General features: G+C 40.0%; 1 protein-coding gene across 1 annotated transcript in view; it reads right to left on the reverse strand.

The window, feature by feature from the left end:
* DISC1 (DISC1 scaffold protein) overlaps window positions 1–16,478 on the reverse strand; it is a 201,008-nt gene that overhangs the window by 162,754 nt on the left and 21,776 nt on the right. Inside the window, 1 exon segment of the mRNA XM_058835575.1 lies at window positions 14,912–14,981. Within this exon segment, the coding sequence (XP_058691558.1) occupies window positions 14,912–14,981 (70 nt within the window).

A 16,478-nucleotide genomic window follows, 5' to 3' on the forward strand; every position in this document is an offset into this window, starting at 1 on the left:
CTCCATCCAGTTTCACAAATTACACTTAGGAAGATAAACAAACCATTATTTGTTCTTGTACTTAATGTAACTCTTTAAATTGCTTATTGTCTAAACAAAGGGTTAAGATACTTAGCTATCCTCTAGCACTGTGGCCTCTTCTCCTTTCCTAGTTTGGCTTTATTTCTGAAAGAGCATCTGCTGGGGCTGAATTTGCACAGTAGGAGCCCTGGCAACTCCTCACAGCCAAGGTTAAGGCAGTAAGCAAATAGCTGTTGGACAGCCCTTTTGCCAGGAAGGGACCCCAAGCAGAGTACTTCTGAATGAACAAGTACAGAACACCGGAGGACAAAATCCACCCACAGCCAGCAGTTCTGACAGATTCATATTTCCCACTGGTGTCACTCTGGTAATTAGCACTTCCTTGTCCACTATGGTCATCCCCACAGATTTCAGTAACAAGAAGTTGCTTATGCTTGGAAGCAGCTGAGCAATAAAGGAAGAGGTCATTTAAATAGTGATCAAAAACCAAGCATGGCAAGAGCACCACCTGCACAAACTCTATGCACAGGCAGTTCAGCACTGAACACATAATACTGCTAAACATATCCCAAATCTACAGGGTGTTTCTCAGACAGGTATTTGTGGCCAAATTAGGCTCCTCACCGATGGAAGGAAGCAAAATCAATGACAGAATACCAGGCTGGAAGGCACCTCAGGGATCACCTGATGCAACCTCTCTTAGAGATGCACAGTCTAGACAAGACAGCCCTGCCCAGCTGAAGCTTAAAGATATCCAACATTGGTAAATGCACCACTTCCCTACGGAGATTATTCCAATGACTGATTAGCCTCATTGGGAAAAATTTTCCTTATGTCCAACTGGTATCTCTCTAGGAGTAATTAGTGCCCATTACTCCTTGTCTTTTCACTTGATTCCTTGCAAAAAGGGAGTCTCCATCTTTGTAGCCACCTTTTAAATACAGGAACATGCTGACAAGGTCTCCCCCTAAGCCTTTTTTTCTACAGGCTGGGCAAACCCAGTTCAACAAACCAAGTTCAGACATTCCTCACACTGAAGGCTTCAATCTTTATGTTCCTTCTTTATGTTTCATCTTTATGGTCCTTCTCTGGACCCTCTCCAGCCTGTCCACATCTTTTTTTGTGTAGCAGGGACCAAAACTGAACTCAGTATTCCAGGTGTGTCCTGACAAGTCCTGAGTAAAATGGGAAAAAGTTGTAAAGCCAGACAGTCATGAACTTCATAAGAGTTGGCAGTGATGAAATATTCATTCCACTTTTTGACCTTACCCCAAGCTCCCAAGAACATTGTTTGATTAGAAATAAGCATAGCACCAGCTTCATCCTAACCTTCAAAAGAAGTCTGCAGCAGTTAGTTAATCTTGGCTGAGCAGAATATTAACATCAAGGAAGTCTCTATATCTCTCTATTGCAAGTTGGTTTGGGTTGTTACTTCAAACCCCTTTGCATAGAGGGGATGACTGGTATTTTATGTGACTTTTAACTGACCCCAGTATCATTCATCTACTTGCTTGGAAGCCAAGATGGTAGGTTTGTGCGCTACACATCACTTCAAAAAAGACCTTCAGCTGTCAAGAGTCAATTGGCCTGCAGATGAGAACTAAAAAAAAAATCAAAAAAAATCTAGTATTTCACACTGGTTTGGTTTTTTTTTTCCCCCAAAGGTTATCCAGTCTACTTTGGTAAAGAGAGCCTTTCTGGTTGCCTAACAGGGCTGTAAAAATACTTTCTTTCCTTTCCCAAGGGTGCTTAAAAAGTTCTGCACCCCAGGTAACATTCAGCAATATTTCTTTTAGGTAGGCATTGGAGATATTAGGAACACTGTGTACTGTTCCATTACAATGCAGATAAATCTCAGATATTAAAAATGGACTTCAGTAATTCCAGGCAGATATGAAGTGCAATTTTGTAATGGATAGGGCAAAAGAAATTAAGATTTTTTTAAAAAATTATGAGAAAGAAGACACTCCTTAGGTCTAATAGGCATCAACTATACATACCTGAACAACCAAGCATCCAAACAACTCTTTAGATCTTCCTACAGACAAAGAAATGTGAACCCTAAAGGCACCTGCCTTACATGAAGGAAATTCAAAAATCCCTCATCGCTCTTGGCTAAGAGCATAACAGCTTCTAGGATCCTGCACCAGCGGTGGGGAAGGCACACCAGGCACGGACCTGCCCACTTCTATTACAGAAAGAATGGGTTTGGGGAAGCGTAGAGAAGGCTAGGCAGCACACTGGACTCCAGAGCAGAGAAGTGGGAGCAGAGAAGCTCACTTTTCTAATGGAAATAGAGGAAAGGTTGCCTCTTTGAAAAGGGAGAACCAGGAGTGTGTTTAGAATCAAGGAGGGCACCCTTTCCTGAAGAACTAATTTGCCATCCCTTCGAACTTCAGAAATCAAAACTGACTTTTGTAAGCAAACATTCAGTACACTATTAGTTGCCTCTTATCAGCATTATTAGCAAACATTGGCCAAGAGGTTTATGCTAAGGAATTGTACATTATGAAATAAAAGCAGGGGAAAAAGGGCTTCTAGACAAATTAAAAACAGGCACAGCATTCAAGGCAAACTTGGTCCCTGACTTCAAAGAGACAAGAGAAACGATGCTGTTTGCTTGCACCCAAGGGAGGCCAGGAAATGTGGCAAACATCACTAATGATGTCACATTCCCTACAGGAGCATGCATGGAGGTACAGGAAAGTGCTCAGAACAGGCCTGTTAAAGTCAAACTTCAAGTTCGCTTCCTTCAAGCTACAGCCTAGAAGATGCTTGTCCAGCAGAAGCAGCTACATTATCCCCCTGAAGGATTCCAGCCCTCACATGACCTACACCTCTTGCAGTCAGCACAGAACTGAGCCCTGGCTTAAACAGGAACCAAATGCATTGGTTTTTCCTCATCTGAGCAAAAGCAACATTTGTCAGGACACTTTACCAACCCAAAAAAGCTTCATTTCACTTCTTTTGACATAAAGAATATTTTTCCCCTACATTCAACAAACAAGTGTGTCACAAGTAAAGAAAGTAAGTCAACTACAGCTCAGCTGTTTTGCTGCCCACACTGTTCCCAAGTAACTCCCATCTGTTTGCACTGGTGAGGCATTAGCCATTCACACACAGGCAGGCAGGCAGCCTTGCCTTCTCTTTTCTTGATTGAAAAGGAAAGGACTTCTTTTTTCTTTTTTTTTTCCCCCTCTGAGAGAAGCAATAACAATGGAATAATTTTAGCATGTAAGGCTGCTCCTACATATTCAGCCTGAGTGGGTCAGTCAGTACAACACCTATATGTAGGAAGAGCCTAAATATTTTGAAGGCAGGAGCAGGGCAGAGAGAAACACCTCTTGGATAAAGCAAAGGGCAAGTTCACTCAACAAGCAAAGTGACAACAGTGCATAACATTGGGAGTAAAGATGATTTGTTTCTCTGCCAGATTTCTCTCCTCCTTCTTACTTGGAACTTCATGATTGTTTTCAAAAATGTTTAAAAAAAACTATGAAGGAAGGGCCATTTAAATTAAATAATAGCATCCTATATATGCCTCATAATAAATCCTGGGAGTTACAGATGGGGAAATAAGCACCTGAGACAGGAAATACAAAACTGCACAAAACTCAGACTTCTCTACACGCAGACATGAACAGATTTGTGATGGTAGAATAATTATATCAGAAAATCAATGTAGTAGCAGTGCTTCTGAAGGCACATTGCTCTGAAATAGAATTACATTTTAATTCTGAAGTAATTTCACTTTGGATTTTTTTTTCCTCCCAAATAATTCTTGTTCTTATCCTCCTCAGTGTCATCAGCATTTCTTTCCCTGGAGGACCTTCTCATTTTACACAACATTATGAAATGTTTTGGGGATTTTACATATACATGTTGAGTCTTCTTAACCTAGGTTCTTCAAGGGAAGTGACATAGTCTGACCAGAACCTCTTTGATCAGAACCCCTCACCATTTTCATTATTAGACAGCACCAGAATAGCCAGCTGTTAAAGCCTACCTGTGAATGGGGCTATTTCAGCTCTCGCTCAAAAGTGTTTTCTCCACCACATAAAGGTAGTAATTAAAATACTTCAAACCAACACCCCTGCACTTCAATATGAATTTGAGCTTGATTTTAATTACAGCTGTGCACTTAAAAGAGCTGAGCTTTTTGTTTTCACTTAGAAAGGCCAGGACAGCAGATTCTCTATGAACATGGGCAACAAAGCATGACATTTGGCCTGTGAATACAGAGCAGCAGATATTGCTTGCACACATTTGAAGGAGGTCAGAGTCAGTGTAGCTTCCTTAAGTCACCAGAGTTACTTTCTCAAACCTGAAAACACAAGACCTCAGCAGAACTACTAATGGGCTATTGAGCTTTCTGCTTCCAGTTCACCAGTTTGACTCTTGCTCAGATTAAGGATTGAGAAATCAGTTCCCCTTGAGTGGGGTATTTGACAGATGAGGACTTTTCAGCAATAACTGTACTAGTAGGCTTTGCACTGTGTTATGGGGTACAGCAGTAACCTTTTCTCTCTGCATTCCTACATGCTCATAATTAAATGAGAGCAATTTAATTTCAAATTACTCCCATTGAAAAAGTTCTTGCTGTCACTCGGGATTCAGATTGAAAAGAGCCCAGCTTCAGCCCAGTGCAGAGGTGCAGCCGAAAGTCATCCCATTACATCATATGCTTTATTTACAAAAAATTAAAAATACATGAGGGCATTTCATACTCATTTGATAACACAAAAAAAATTCACTTACAGGTTGTATTGCTTGCGGCAATTTTAAAGATACAGTTCACTTTAAAACTATAAAATTCTTAGGACTAAAAATAATTTGAATCGAAAACAGATATTAGGTTCCAGAATTCAGCTGATATTCACAACCCTAGTCCTATGCCCCTTTTTTGATGCCATTATTCATTTCAAATTATGCACATGTTTAGGAACAACAGATCACTGCTGTGACTGCATGGCTGATCTTCCTCTCTATAAGGAAAACTGAAGATAAAAAAGAAAAAAAAAAATCACACAATTTAGTGACACCAGCTTTTCCACCTGTGCTTTCAGAAGAACTTTTATTAGCAAAGATCCTCCAGAAGTCTCTAAAAATACTTTCTATTCCAGTAACATTTTTTTTACTGCTATTGGTATGCATAATGAGAAATTCCAAACTACTTGCTTTTGAATTTCCAGTTTTCTAATAAGTGATCAGTATTACTTTTTCATAAAAAGAAATCCTTCCTAGATAGTGATTTTAGTTATCTATATGTTCTCTTGGTTATTCAGATTTAATGAAGCATGTAAAACTGGTACTTGACATTATCAATTACCAGCTACTACAAACTACCAAATTGACAGTTTTAGAGAAGCAAACACCATATTCCCACTGCGAAGTTTCAAAGGCAAGCATGGAGTCTACTACTTTGTAAAGCAAAGTTAGAACTGTCTTTTCCCTTCATACACATCACAGCATCACACTATTGCCTATAATGCATTTATCACAGGCAGCACAGGGCTTGTCCTGCTAACATGTCAGCCAGGGCAACTAGTTTAGTTAGAACAGTAATACGAACTTTCAGGCATGAAAAATCTTACACATCTGTGTGTCCAAAAGCTTATCTGATTGTGGTCAGACTTCTAAGGATATTTCCCTGTGGCAAACCTTGTCTGGAATTCATGGTCCTGAAAAATCCCACACTGAGAATGAGTGTATTTAAGTCCAGAAGGTCAACACCTGTACTCACAGTTAATGGCTAATCTCATTTGCCTCACAACACAAAAGAAAATTTTCCAGAATTGAAATCATAGAGTTAGACAAAAATCTTACAAAACACATTTGTTCAAGAATGCTTCTTAAGTATTGGAGTGATATTGTTACTCCTGTCAAATTCGAGATGTCTCTTGTGTGCTCTCACTCAGTATAACTCAAGTACACCAGGTTTTCAAAACACATCAGTTAGTACCTCTTTGCCTCATGCCCCTTGAAAGGTTCTTCAGGCAAGAGGCAGCAACTGAAATGTCTGAAATTTAGATATTGCAATTCCTGATCTTAGAACAACCTATTCCACTTTTAGAGTTAGATACTGGCACAGCATAGAAACATTTAGGCACAGTATGTCATGAAAAAAATCAATCAGATAAAAACCCACTCACTTCTAAGCAGGTCTTATTCTTGAGACCATGATCCCAAACGCTTCAATATACAACACACTCCCCGACACTGGTGCAAGGCAACAGATTCTCTGTATGGTGCCACAGCACATATAAACCCAAATGGGTCTTGTTCTTTACTTCCCCCAAGTTTCTCAAGAAGCTGAATGACTTCTGGAGAGCTTCTAGCAACTCCAGGGTTAAAGCCTTTTCTCCGAGATGTTATTTTTCCATGGAATCAACAGCAGGGAGGCATACAGGGGCACTTGGCAGTGCCAGAGGCACACACAAATGAACACCCACAAATAAATCAGATCAATAGTACATTCTGCCATGACCTAAACAAAAATGGCTGTACATCCTTATGTAGTTCCAGCATCATGTTGGTATTATGCCTCCAAATCACAGCACCTCACCTTGCTTTGTTTCCAACTTTGCCAAACATCAAACCAATTCAACTTATTAATTTCATCTACTTTTTTCACATTTAAAAAAAAATAAAAATCTCATGTCCAATCACTTTCCATACTTCAAATCAAAACCCACCAGGAATCTTGATTGGTATTTATACAGTATATATAGTGTTTAATAACTGGTAAGCAAGTTTGAAACTCACATTACCTGACATCAGTTTTGAGGCTCCCACAGTCAGCATTTCCTATGGACTCACTGACTCTTGGTCCAACACATGCTATTGTATAAGAATTTTAGGAATTTGAAATCTCCCCATTTGGCTGTTATCATAAATGCTTATTGCCACAAATGTATCGCTGTCCTAAGAGCACTAAAGAGTTCCACAGAACACCACATATTCTGCTTTTACCTTCCACAGGCTAATGATAAAGCAACACACAGAAGTTTGCATATGCCAAAGGCAGGGCAGTGAAGCATCAGAGAGAACAGACACATCTGCAGAACTATGAACACACCCCAGCATGGGCAGTTTGGCCTGGACAGGTGGACACAGAGAGAAGGGAAATCTGAAGAGAAAACAGAAGTTAATTGACTTGAGGCAATCACACTTTGCAGGGGAGTTTGGAAAGCAATAGAAGGGTTGAAGAGATCTCCGATATCCAAAATCCTGTTAAGGATTTTGACCAGACACCATTCAAGAATCAGCAAAGAGCATTATTGTTTCCCCACAGAAGATTTATACTGAAAGATTTTCATGTTTGCTTTCAAATGGTAGTCACATTCATTCAGCATCTTTTTAATCCAAATTCACACAGAAATTGCATTACCATGGCATCTAGAAGTTTCTGCCCATGTCCAGTCATTTATTAAGCAGATAATAATTGAAAAGAGCAGGTGTCCCACTTCCCTTAGAATTTTTATATCCTAAGTGTAAGACAAGGGCAGCAAAATCAGTTTCTGGTTGTTGGTTGAATTAATAGCCATGCTGTCTCCAGCAGTCGTCTTGCAAATGAAACACAGTTTTCTTATCTGGAGCTAATATTTTAAAGAGCTAGGGAAAGATAAGTCTGTCCTGAATATAAAATTTGTTTTCAAGTGCAAAGTAAGCAGATGGGCTGGCTGGGTATCAGGAGAGCCATGTCATTCACTCAGTGGGTACCGTCCAGATAGCACATCAACACTTCTCCCAAGTTATACCCATCAGAACCCAGTGCTTCAAACAGCAATTCAGCAAGTAAGATCTTAAATTACCCATAATTGCTTATTTTGTTCGTATTTTTGTCATTGCTTGTTTGTTTGTAAAAGACTAGCCAGGCTGTCTGGGAACAGCTTGGCTGCATCATGGACTGAGAAACAGAGCCCGGCAACCCTAGGAGGGTGGCCGGCAGTGTCAGTTTTAGACAGCAGATGGCCAGGAGCAGAGAAAGCTTCCAAGCACTCTGTATGCCAAAACTTCAGCAATTTTCCTCTTGTCAAGCAGCTTCCAGAAACACAAGATGTAGCTGAACCTCTTCACTCTGGCCAAGATTAAAATACAAGAGCATGGCAGAATCCCATAAATTACTACCACTTCCTAAAAATATTTAGGCTGCACAGTTCAAGCAAGATACTGCATGACTACGGCAGTTTCTGCTACAATATTGGCTAAGGAACTAGAGATACAGAAAACACGAGTGCATTTTCAACGTGGAGACCTGTTGGTCAGCAAGATCTGGTTCTACCTCAAAGATGTTCATTGATGTGAAACAGAACTCGTCTAAAATAAGGATTTCAAAAGCATTTCAAGAACCTGCTGGAGATGCATGTGTTTCTCATGTAATGAAACAAGAAGTCAAAGTACTCAGAAATGCATACTAGATCTCTCTCTCACAAGCAATTAATACTATTATTTTAGTATTAAAAGAAGTTTTTCCAGTTGTCTACCGGGCAGCGAGATAAGGAAATTCATACCTTTAAATTGTGACCCCTGCTCAGTTTTGCAATTAAATAAAACCAAACCCAACACAATACTGGATAGGCAGCTGGATAAGTCTAACACAGACTGCATAAAAATAAACAGTAATGTTGTTACTGCTGCTTGTGGACAGAAGCCAAGATGAGGCATTTGAACAACAGCATTTCAGTCCACAGCTTCAACTAGCACCAAACAAAAAATGAATATGTGCAAAAATACTTCCATTTTTCATTTCAGTCTGCTGTCTTAGAGGAACATGGACAAGATGGTAGAGGGACAAGGCTTGTGCTGCTTGTGTTTTGCTGCAAGGTAAGTTAAGTCTAATGTGTACTTCACAAAAGCCTTTACTATCCTCAACATTCCAAACTCTTTTGGAGACATTATTCAAATTTATCAGAGTAAGACAAGATAAACAAGATCCATGTAACAAAGATTAGGGTTTGAGAATTTATACAAGTTCTTTTTACCTCTATTTTCTTAAGTAGCCTTGCATGAAAGTTATAAAAATGAAAAATGAAACCCAGAAGACTTGCACACAGATTTCAGGAAGCTTCTACAAGCTTGTGATGAAACAAAGCTCTAACAGCATGGCACAACAGAAGGCTCTATTTGTTCCATCCACCCCAAACCCCTTGACAAGTCAGTGGCCTACGACTGCAAATTACAAGCTTGCAGTAGGTGTCCTGTGTCACAGCAGCTCTGCTCCTCCAGCATTCACCACTTTTTATTTAGTCAGCAGCCTCAGCTAGAGTGATTCACTAAACATACAGCTGGGTTGAAGATTTATCTTCCAAAGGATACGTGCCACACTGAAACAAGTCCAATCCAAAGTAACGTGTTCTTCGAGAGTTATTTCCAGATATAGCTTCTCTCAAATTCCCTGTCCTTCCTCAGAAAGAAGCCAAGTTGCCTTCGTTTCTGTGTCCTGTTATAGCAGCCATCTGTCAAGCAAGCAGTTTAGTTCAAAATAATAGAAGCACAGTAAAGCAGGGATTCTATCCAACCCTCATCTACAAACAGCTCTTCCAAGAGAAAAGAAATTAAAAAACAAACAAACAAAAAGACAACAAAAAGAACAACACACCACCCACCTGCTTGAATATCAAATTAGTTCAAATGTTTAAGAGCTATGACTGGAAATAGTACTTCAAATTGGGAAAAATACTGCTCCAGTTTAAACTGCAAAAAGAAACTTGTAAAGACCAAACAGATACACATCTGGCCAGGTATTCAGAGTTTTTGCAAAATTCAATATTTGCAAGTAGCACTGTAAGAAGTGGCAAAGGCCTTCCTCTGAGTGCCACTTAACATTTTCAACCCAAGCATTACTGAACATGATTCTCCCTCATTTACTCTCTTCTGCAGTTGCCTAAAGCTCATTCAAGTGACCAACAGCACCTCTGGTAGTGTAAACCTACAGGAGACTAACAGCTACAAAGTCTTTCCTTTCCCTTCCTACTCTTCGGACTAAGGGAAAATGTGCAAAATGAGACTCAAGCTCCTACAAGCACCATAGGGTTCTGCCCTTGATGCCCTGCAAATCCTGAGATATGGAAAGGACAATTGGTATTAAGATGTCTTAAAGAACACAAGAAAAGAGAAAAATATAAAGAGAAAACATGCAAACACTTTTTCTGCAGAGCACACCGTGCACAAGTCCATGGCAGTTCACCAATTCACATAGCTCATCCTTTGAGAACTCACCTAAAATAACTTAGGCTTATGTGACGTTAAATGTACCTACAGCACGAATCCTTATTGCTGAGACAGGACAGATTTTGCCACCACAGGCATAAACATTTCTGTGTTCTTTCTGTCACATTGGACTGATGAGGAGTTGCTCTGATCTGCTCCATGACCTTCACTGAAGAAAGCTAACTTTGAATTGCATGGGGGAATTAGCATTCCTTACCAGTCGCAAGGAATACATCTGCAAAGAAAAAAAATTCTTTAAAAATAATTATCATAATTTAAAAGAATAAGTAGTTCTGCAGTAACTTTTTGCTCAGTAACAAGATGGCATGTGAGCCAGTAGCGGAGTTCAGCAGCAAGACTTGGTCATGACAGTTACCAATCCACTTGCCTCTAGTACCAGGCAAGGTTGAGGAGCTCAAGCAGCAAAGAACAGGAAAAATGTTTTCAAATGTTTAGGCAATAGATTGTTCAAAGTGCATTTGAGCAAAATGCACTTGCTCCCACGGCAAGTACAACTCCCACAGACAGAAAATACAGAGTCTTTTTTTTTTTTTTCCTCCTGTATTCAGCAGTGTATTTAACCTTGGAGCTGTCAAGCTCCATCATGAATAATGAGCCATGACAACACTCCAAGTGATCCTTGGAGAACACACCAATTTTTCCTATATACTATGCAAGGCAAAATGCTTATATTCCCATGGTGCAGTACCTGCTTTGAAAATATACAGTAATGTGGCCATCAAGAGGAGACCACAAGTAAATACAGAAAAAAAAAAAAAATACATTTATTTCCATATATTTAGCACCTAGAAACAGCAAGAGCAATAAAACACATAACATCCCAAGGGCTTTAAAATTCTTTAAATTTCTTTAAAATTATACTGGGACTGAGGATATTTAAATATGCATTTCACATAACCATTTCACAACCAAGGAACATCTGCATTTGAAACAGCCCATGACAGCTACAGCATGAAGAGAGAACACCCTGCAGGTTTCACAGCACTGTGACCTCTAGAAAATGAGCACCAATGAGGGACGTGGGGGTGGCCTCCACCTCGAGCAACCCCCAACGCTGTCGGAACAAACACATTCCCCACCCCACACACGCAGCACTGCCAGAAAGTGTAGAAAAAAATGTAGTCATCTGAATGCCTGACTGAAGCTCCTCTACATCAACACCCTAAGGTGTTGACCCCACGGCAGGTCTTTCAGAATGCACAGCACAAATAACCAAGCAATAGCAAGAGTCATTTCTGCTGTTCGCCACTCAAGGGGAGGAGGAAGACAAAGCAAACAGATTCACCTAAAGAAAGGAAAAACTAGGAAGAAACAAGCTGAAGACTTAAACAGGCATTCCCTTGTCTCTTAAACAACAATGGAGGGTTATGGTTGCCCTGACAAAAATCTTCCCTCATTCAATAAATGCTAATGCATTAACATTAACCTGGAAGACACCATGCTCTCTAGCAGCTCAAGCAGCATGCATTTATCCTGTGTTTCTGCAGGGTGAAAGAACAATTATATCCTTGTTTCTGAGCTGTTTGCAACAAGGTATTTGTCGATGGCTTTGTAGGGGCAACAAGCTTGCCTTTATTTCTGTGTCATTTCCTAGTCTTGTTGCCACAACTAAAAACCCGGTGCGTCCCTTTTCCTTCTCTGTAGGGGCACTACTTTACTTATAATTCAGTTTCAGTGACTTTCTTAAACTACAGGAGCTTTCAAAAAGCTCTGTAGAGCAGGAAAGCAACAATGTCAAACTTGTCTTTCCTTATAGTGTGAAGTTTCCAGTGTCAGACAGCGGAAAGCAGTTCTGAGCACTTAGAGGAGCTTCAAGTGCTAACACCTCTCCCTCCCACCAAAAGGCCTTTGCTCAAGACTAGATGATTCTTAAAGAGCTGGAGTCAGGAAATCTCTTTTTGTTTCTTGACTATCGTTGAAGCTGGAGAATAGACTCTAACACCAAAGCAGCAGCTACACATGATAATGTATTTATTGGCAATTTAATTTTCCCCTTGGGAATTCAGCAACACATACCCCTCCTCCACCTTCTCTCCCTCCCCTCTACTCACCTCTTCCACGTCCAGGGCATTTCACAGCTATTCTCATCACATTAGGTCTATCCTTGCTACCAAATGAGCAAGACCTGTGTTGTCACCACATACAGCACTACCATCATCTCTGATTCAAAACAGTTCTGCTCTTAACAGAGGACTCACTCTATACTCAGATTCATTCCCCAAATTACAGGATCAGTAATTTTCTCTCTAGCATTACAGTCAAAATGCCCTCAGGCCTCCCCATGCACCATGTTCATTGCTCCCACTCCCTGATAATACACCGCCATTTACGCCCCACATCACGGCACATTTAGCAATTCCATTCCCTGCTAGCAATATCTTGGCAATAAGATCCCTTCAAAGAAGGCTAATTACAGATTTCATTCTAACAGAAATTGCTACTGGGCCGATCTGCAAGCTCTTTAACAAGCTCTCCAACTTCACGCCAGGGAAGACTTTGTTCTCCACCAGGAGCAGCACATAGCTCTAAAAGCAAAGGTGGAAAGCTTTGCCACTGCAAGATGAAGAAGGAAGGTCACAGTTCTGATTCTCCTTGCAGCTCTGCACCTTCTCCATGCAAGCCTTATCTTGAAGATACACTGCCTGTGTTTCACCAAAGGAAAACTTAGGGAGCCAGCTTAGCTGCCATGAAAATAATGAAAAGCAGTCACAAAAAAAACCCGGGTAGATAGTTGTATCAGAAGTGGAACAAAGACCAGCATGACAGGAAACAGGTCAAGGACTCAAAAGCTAGGAATTTATAAAATTCAGGCCTGGTTGCATGCATGCATGAAGCATGTCATTTTCTGAGAACAACAGTGCCAAGGCAGACTTCCAGTTTTCAAAGGGATGGAAGAACTCAAGTCAGTCTCTCAAGCACCTCGGCATCCAGTCCCATACCAGGACCAATGTTTTCTATCTGTTTATGTCAGGCTTAGCACAGAAAACAACAATCCCACCTGTGAATTCTCCTTATCACTTTTTCTCTCTCTGCACACAACATCTGGAGAAATCATGTTTCAGCCAGACCACTCACCTGAGGGGAATTAATGAAAGATTCTGCAAACCACCCTCTGTACTAACCCCTGCTTTATAACTAGGGTGGAACTGAAAAGGGTAAAAGGAGGAAGTGATCGTCAAGAGACAACTGGTCCCATTTTAAGGACTCAAGACTAGTGCCCAGGAAAACCACACAAAGCTTTCTGTGCGAGATTCAGCACAACTCATGGTTTTTCCCTGTGGTCAATGACTATATGGCATCACATGGAGATGTCACACCTGATACACTGAAATACTGCTGTCAGATTGGCTGACTGCCTAGAGGATCCCAGCGGGAATCTGTGGTAACCATGCACACTGAGTACACAGCTGTTGGGAAGTCTCCAACTGTGAGCTCAACCCACAGGCACTTAAAAAAGAAGAGTTATGAGTGTTACACATGTAAAGTACACACATTAATAATGTCTATTTGACAGAGATTAAACCCATAAATATCTACTACAGCCTCAGATTTTAACACACCTAAAGGTTTACCCTGTCAGGAGATGCCACACTAAAAGTATGACTTGTGACAGCAGCAGACTCTTCCTATACACAGGCAGGCTTTTAAGAGGCCAACAGAATCACTCTTGCAGAAGTGCTACACCCTACCCCCTAGACACTATATTTTCATCTTGGGGACATGCTTGGGGGCAGGAAAACAGAGTCATAGTACAACTGCAAAGCATCACACATTAGTTTGGAGGGGCAAACCCCAAGTCTGACCACTGCCCAATTCCTAAAATCCAAGAGCATAAAAGTGAGAGGAAAGGAGCTGTCTTCTTCCACACTTATTCTCTGAAGTAACCATATAGATTTCAGTGAAATATTTGCAGACCCTTCCAACTGAAAATAGACCTAGTGGGACGAATTTACCTTAGAACCTCAAGATTTTCAAAATATGAGTATCTGAACACAGACTACCACAAAAGGGAACAATAAGAAACCCAACATGCGTTAATAGATGCTCTAATTATTAATGTGCACACATACAAAATTTATCAGAGGAGTCAAGGCATTTGAAAGAAAAAGCATAATTCAAAGATAGATATTTGCCAGCAGCTGTATCACCACCATCTTCTCTAGCCAATTTTGATTGAACTCAGTGGACATCAACTTAATCAATCCCACAGGACAGTATCATTCACTTCTCTAATAGCTGTTGACCTTATTTCTGTGAGCCCTTGTAGTGTCATGACTAAATGTGGCAAGCAGCAAATCTCACTCTGTCAGCAGCCAGTGCCTGTCCTTTCTCCTTTTCAGGATTCCACTCATTTCTGCATTTTTTTTTTAGTCATGCTGCTTCAAAACAGCTGATCCAGATGGTGGGTATTTGGATTTCAACCTCCCCACATGGTGATGTGGCTCAAGAAAACAAAAACTGTTGCTACCTGCTGCTGACCAACTTTAATTTGTTTCCTGCCACATGACAGAACAAACAATATAGCTCATTGAACTAGTTTTCCACACCTACTCACTGCTATGTAGGGAACATAAAATAAAATTAATAGAGGAAGAAGGAAAGAAAAAAAAAAAAAGGCAGCATGATCCAGTGGGGAGTAGGGAGGAGCAATTCTCACCTCTATCATAGTCATCTTCCTCTATTGCTTTTTCCTGAAGCCTCTGAAGCCGTAAGATCAAGGATTTTAACTATGTAAAGAAAAAGAGTTAGTTATGAAGAAGCAGCATTTAAAAATAGACTATTAACTTCTAGGCAATATAAATTTAATGGATTACTACATCACTACAGTGGTCAAATTTTGATAGTTAAGCCCAGTATTTGTTAAGTAGACAGACCTATTTGGAAGTCAGCTGAACTGCAGCTACCTGAGCCAAGCATGGCTTTAGTCCAAACACACACAGAGAATAACAAACGATATTTCTTGAAAAGCAAAGGAGATCGTGCGATTGCAGGATATTTTTCACCCTTTGAATAAATGAAAGTACAATTACTAGAGGATTCTGTCAGCATGACATCTACTTCTGATCACATTGTACTCAACAGCATGTTCCCAAGCTCATTCTGACAATTTTTTACCTGAGTTTTGCAGAGAACAAATATAAAATTTCCATATGCAAACCACATTTTATTCTGTAAACAGAAATGAAGTATGAGTATTTTGGAACATATTTACTCATGTTATGGGTAAAAAAGTGCTCATATGCAACCAAAAAAGTTTCATTAAAATACAATTTAGGCTTATCTACATAATGTTGATATTTGCATTTTCACAATGCAAATGCTAGATGAGGAGAAAAAGCAGAACACCAAGAATACCCCAACCACATACAGAGTACTCTCACATTTCAAAATAAACTTACCATCATAAAGTTTTATTTCAAAAGTTAACGCTTCTCTTTGTTAACATCAAGAGTCTGGACCAAAGTTTTAAATTTACTAAAAATTTCTAAGGCCATTACAAGTTTTTGCTGTTCAAAGAAATTGGTTAGAAGGTAGGTTTAGTCCTCTCCTCACTGCCATGACAGCCACAGCCTAATTTGGCTGCAGATACAAGACAGAAATGTATTTCTTATTAAATTTATGCATGACCTGTACCAAATAAGCCACTATCAGACCTGAAAAAGGTGAGCCTGGAGAAAGAAGCACTGTATATTCTCGAAGTCCAAAGCCTGAAAGTGCTTGGGAGAGGACTAAAATCCACACTTTAGAAATCCTGCACTTAAAAAGATTTCCCTTCTCCCTGAAGCTCTTTCATATTTAATCCTCATATGTAAACTCTAAGTTCCATGCAGAAAAATAGGTACAGCAAGTCAACAGCTTAATAGAAGCACTCAGTTATCAAGACTACACATCAACACACAAACCTTTAAATTCAGGATTTTCCTCTGAATATGGTATGTGAAAGTGGACTAGTAAGAAAAGAACTGTAAAAATAAAGCCAGGAAAGCATCCAAAAATGTTTGATTAATAATAGGCTACAGGATGCTCCACAAGAAAAACAAAAAACATGGCATACATTCCCATTTCTTCTGTGTTTTACTTTATTTTTGTTTTCACTTCCTGGAACTCCAATCTTTTTTCTCTGAGGCTAGTGAGGAACATGAATGGTACTGAAGGGAGAAGCTCTGAATCGTCACCTTAAATTATTTTCTGTGTTTTATGCCTGACTTTTTACAGTGTTTTAA

This window comes from Poecile atricapillus, chromosome 3 (genome assembly GCF_030490865.1).
Source record: "Poecile atricapillus isolate bPoeAtr1 chromosome 3, bPoeAtr1.hap1, whole genome shotgun sequence".
Lineage (NCBI taxonomy): Eukaryota > Metazoa > Chordata > Aves > Passeriformes > Paridae > Poecile > Poecile atricapillus.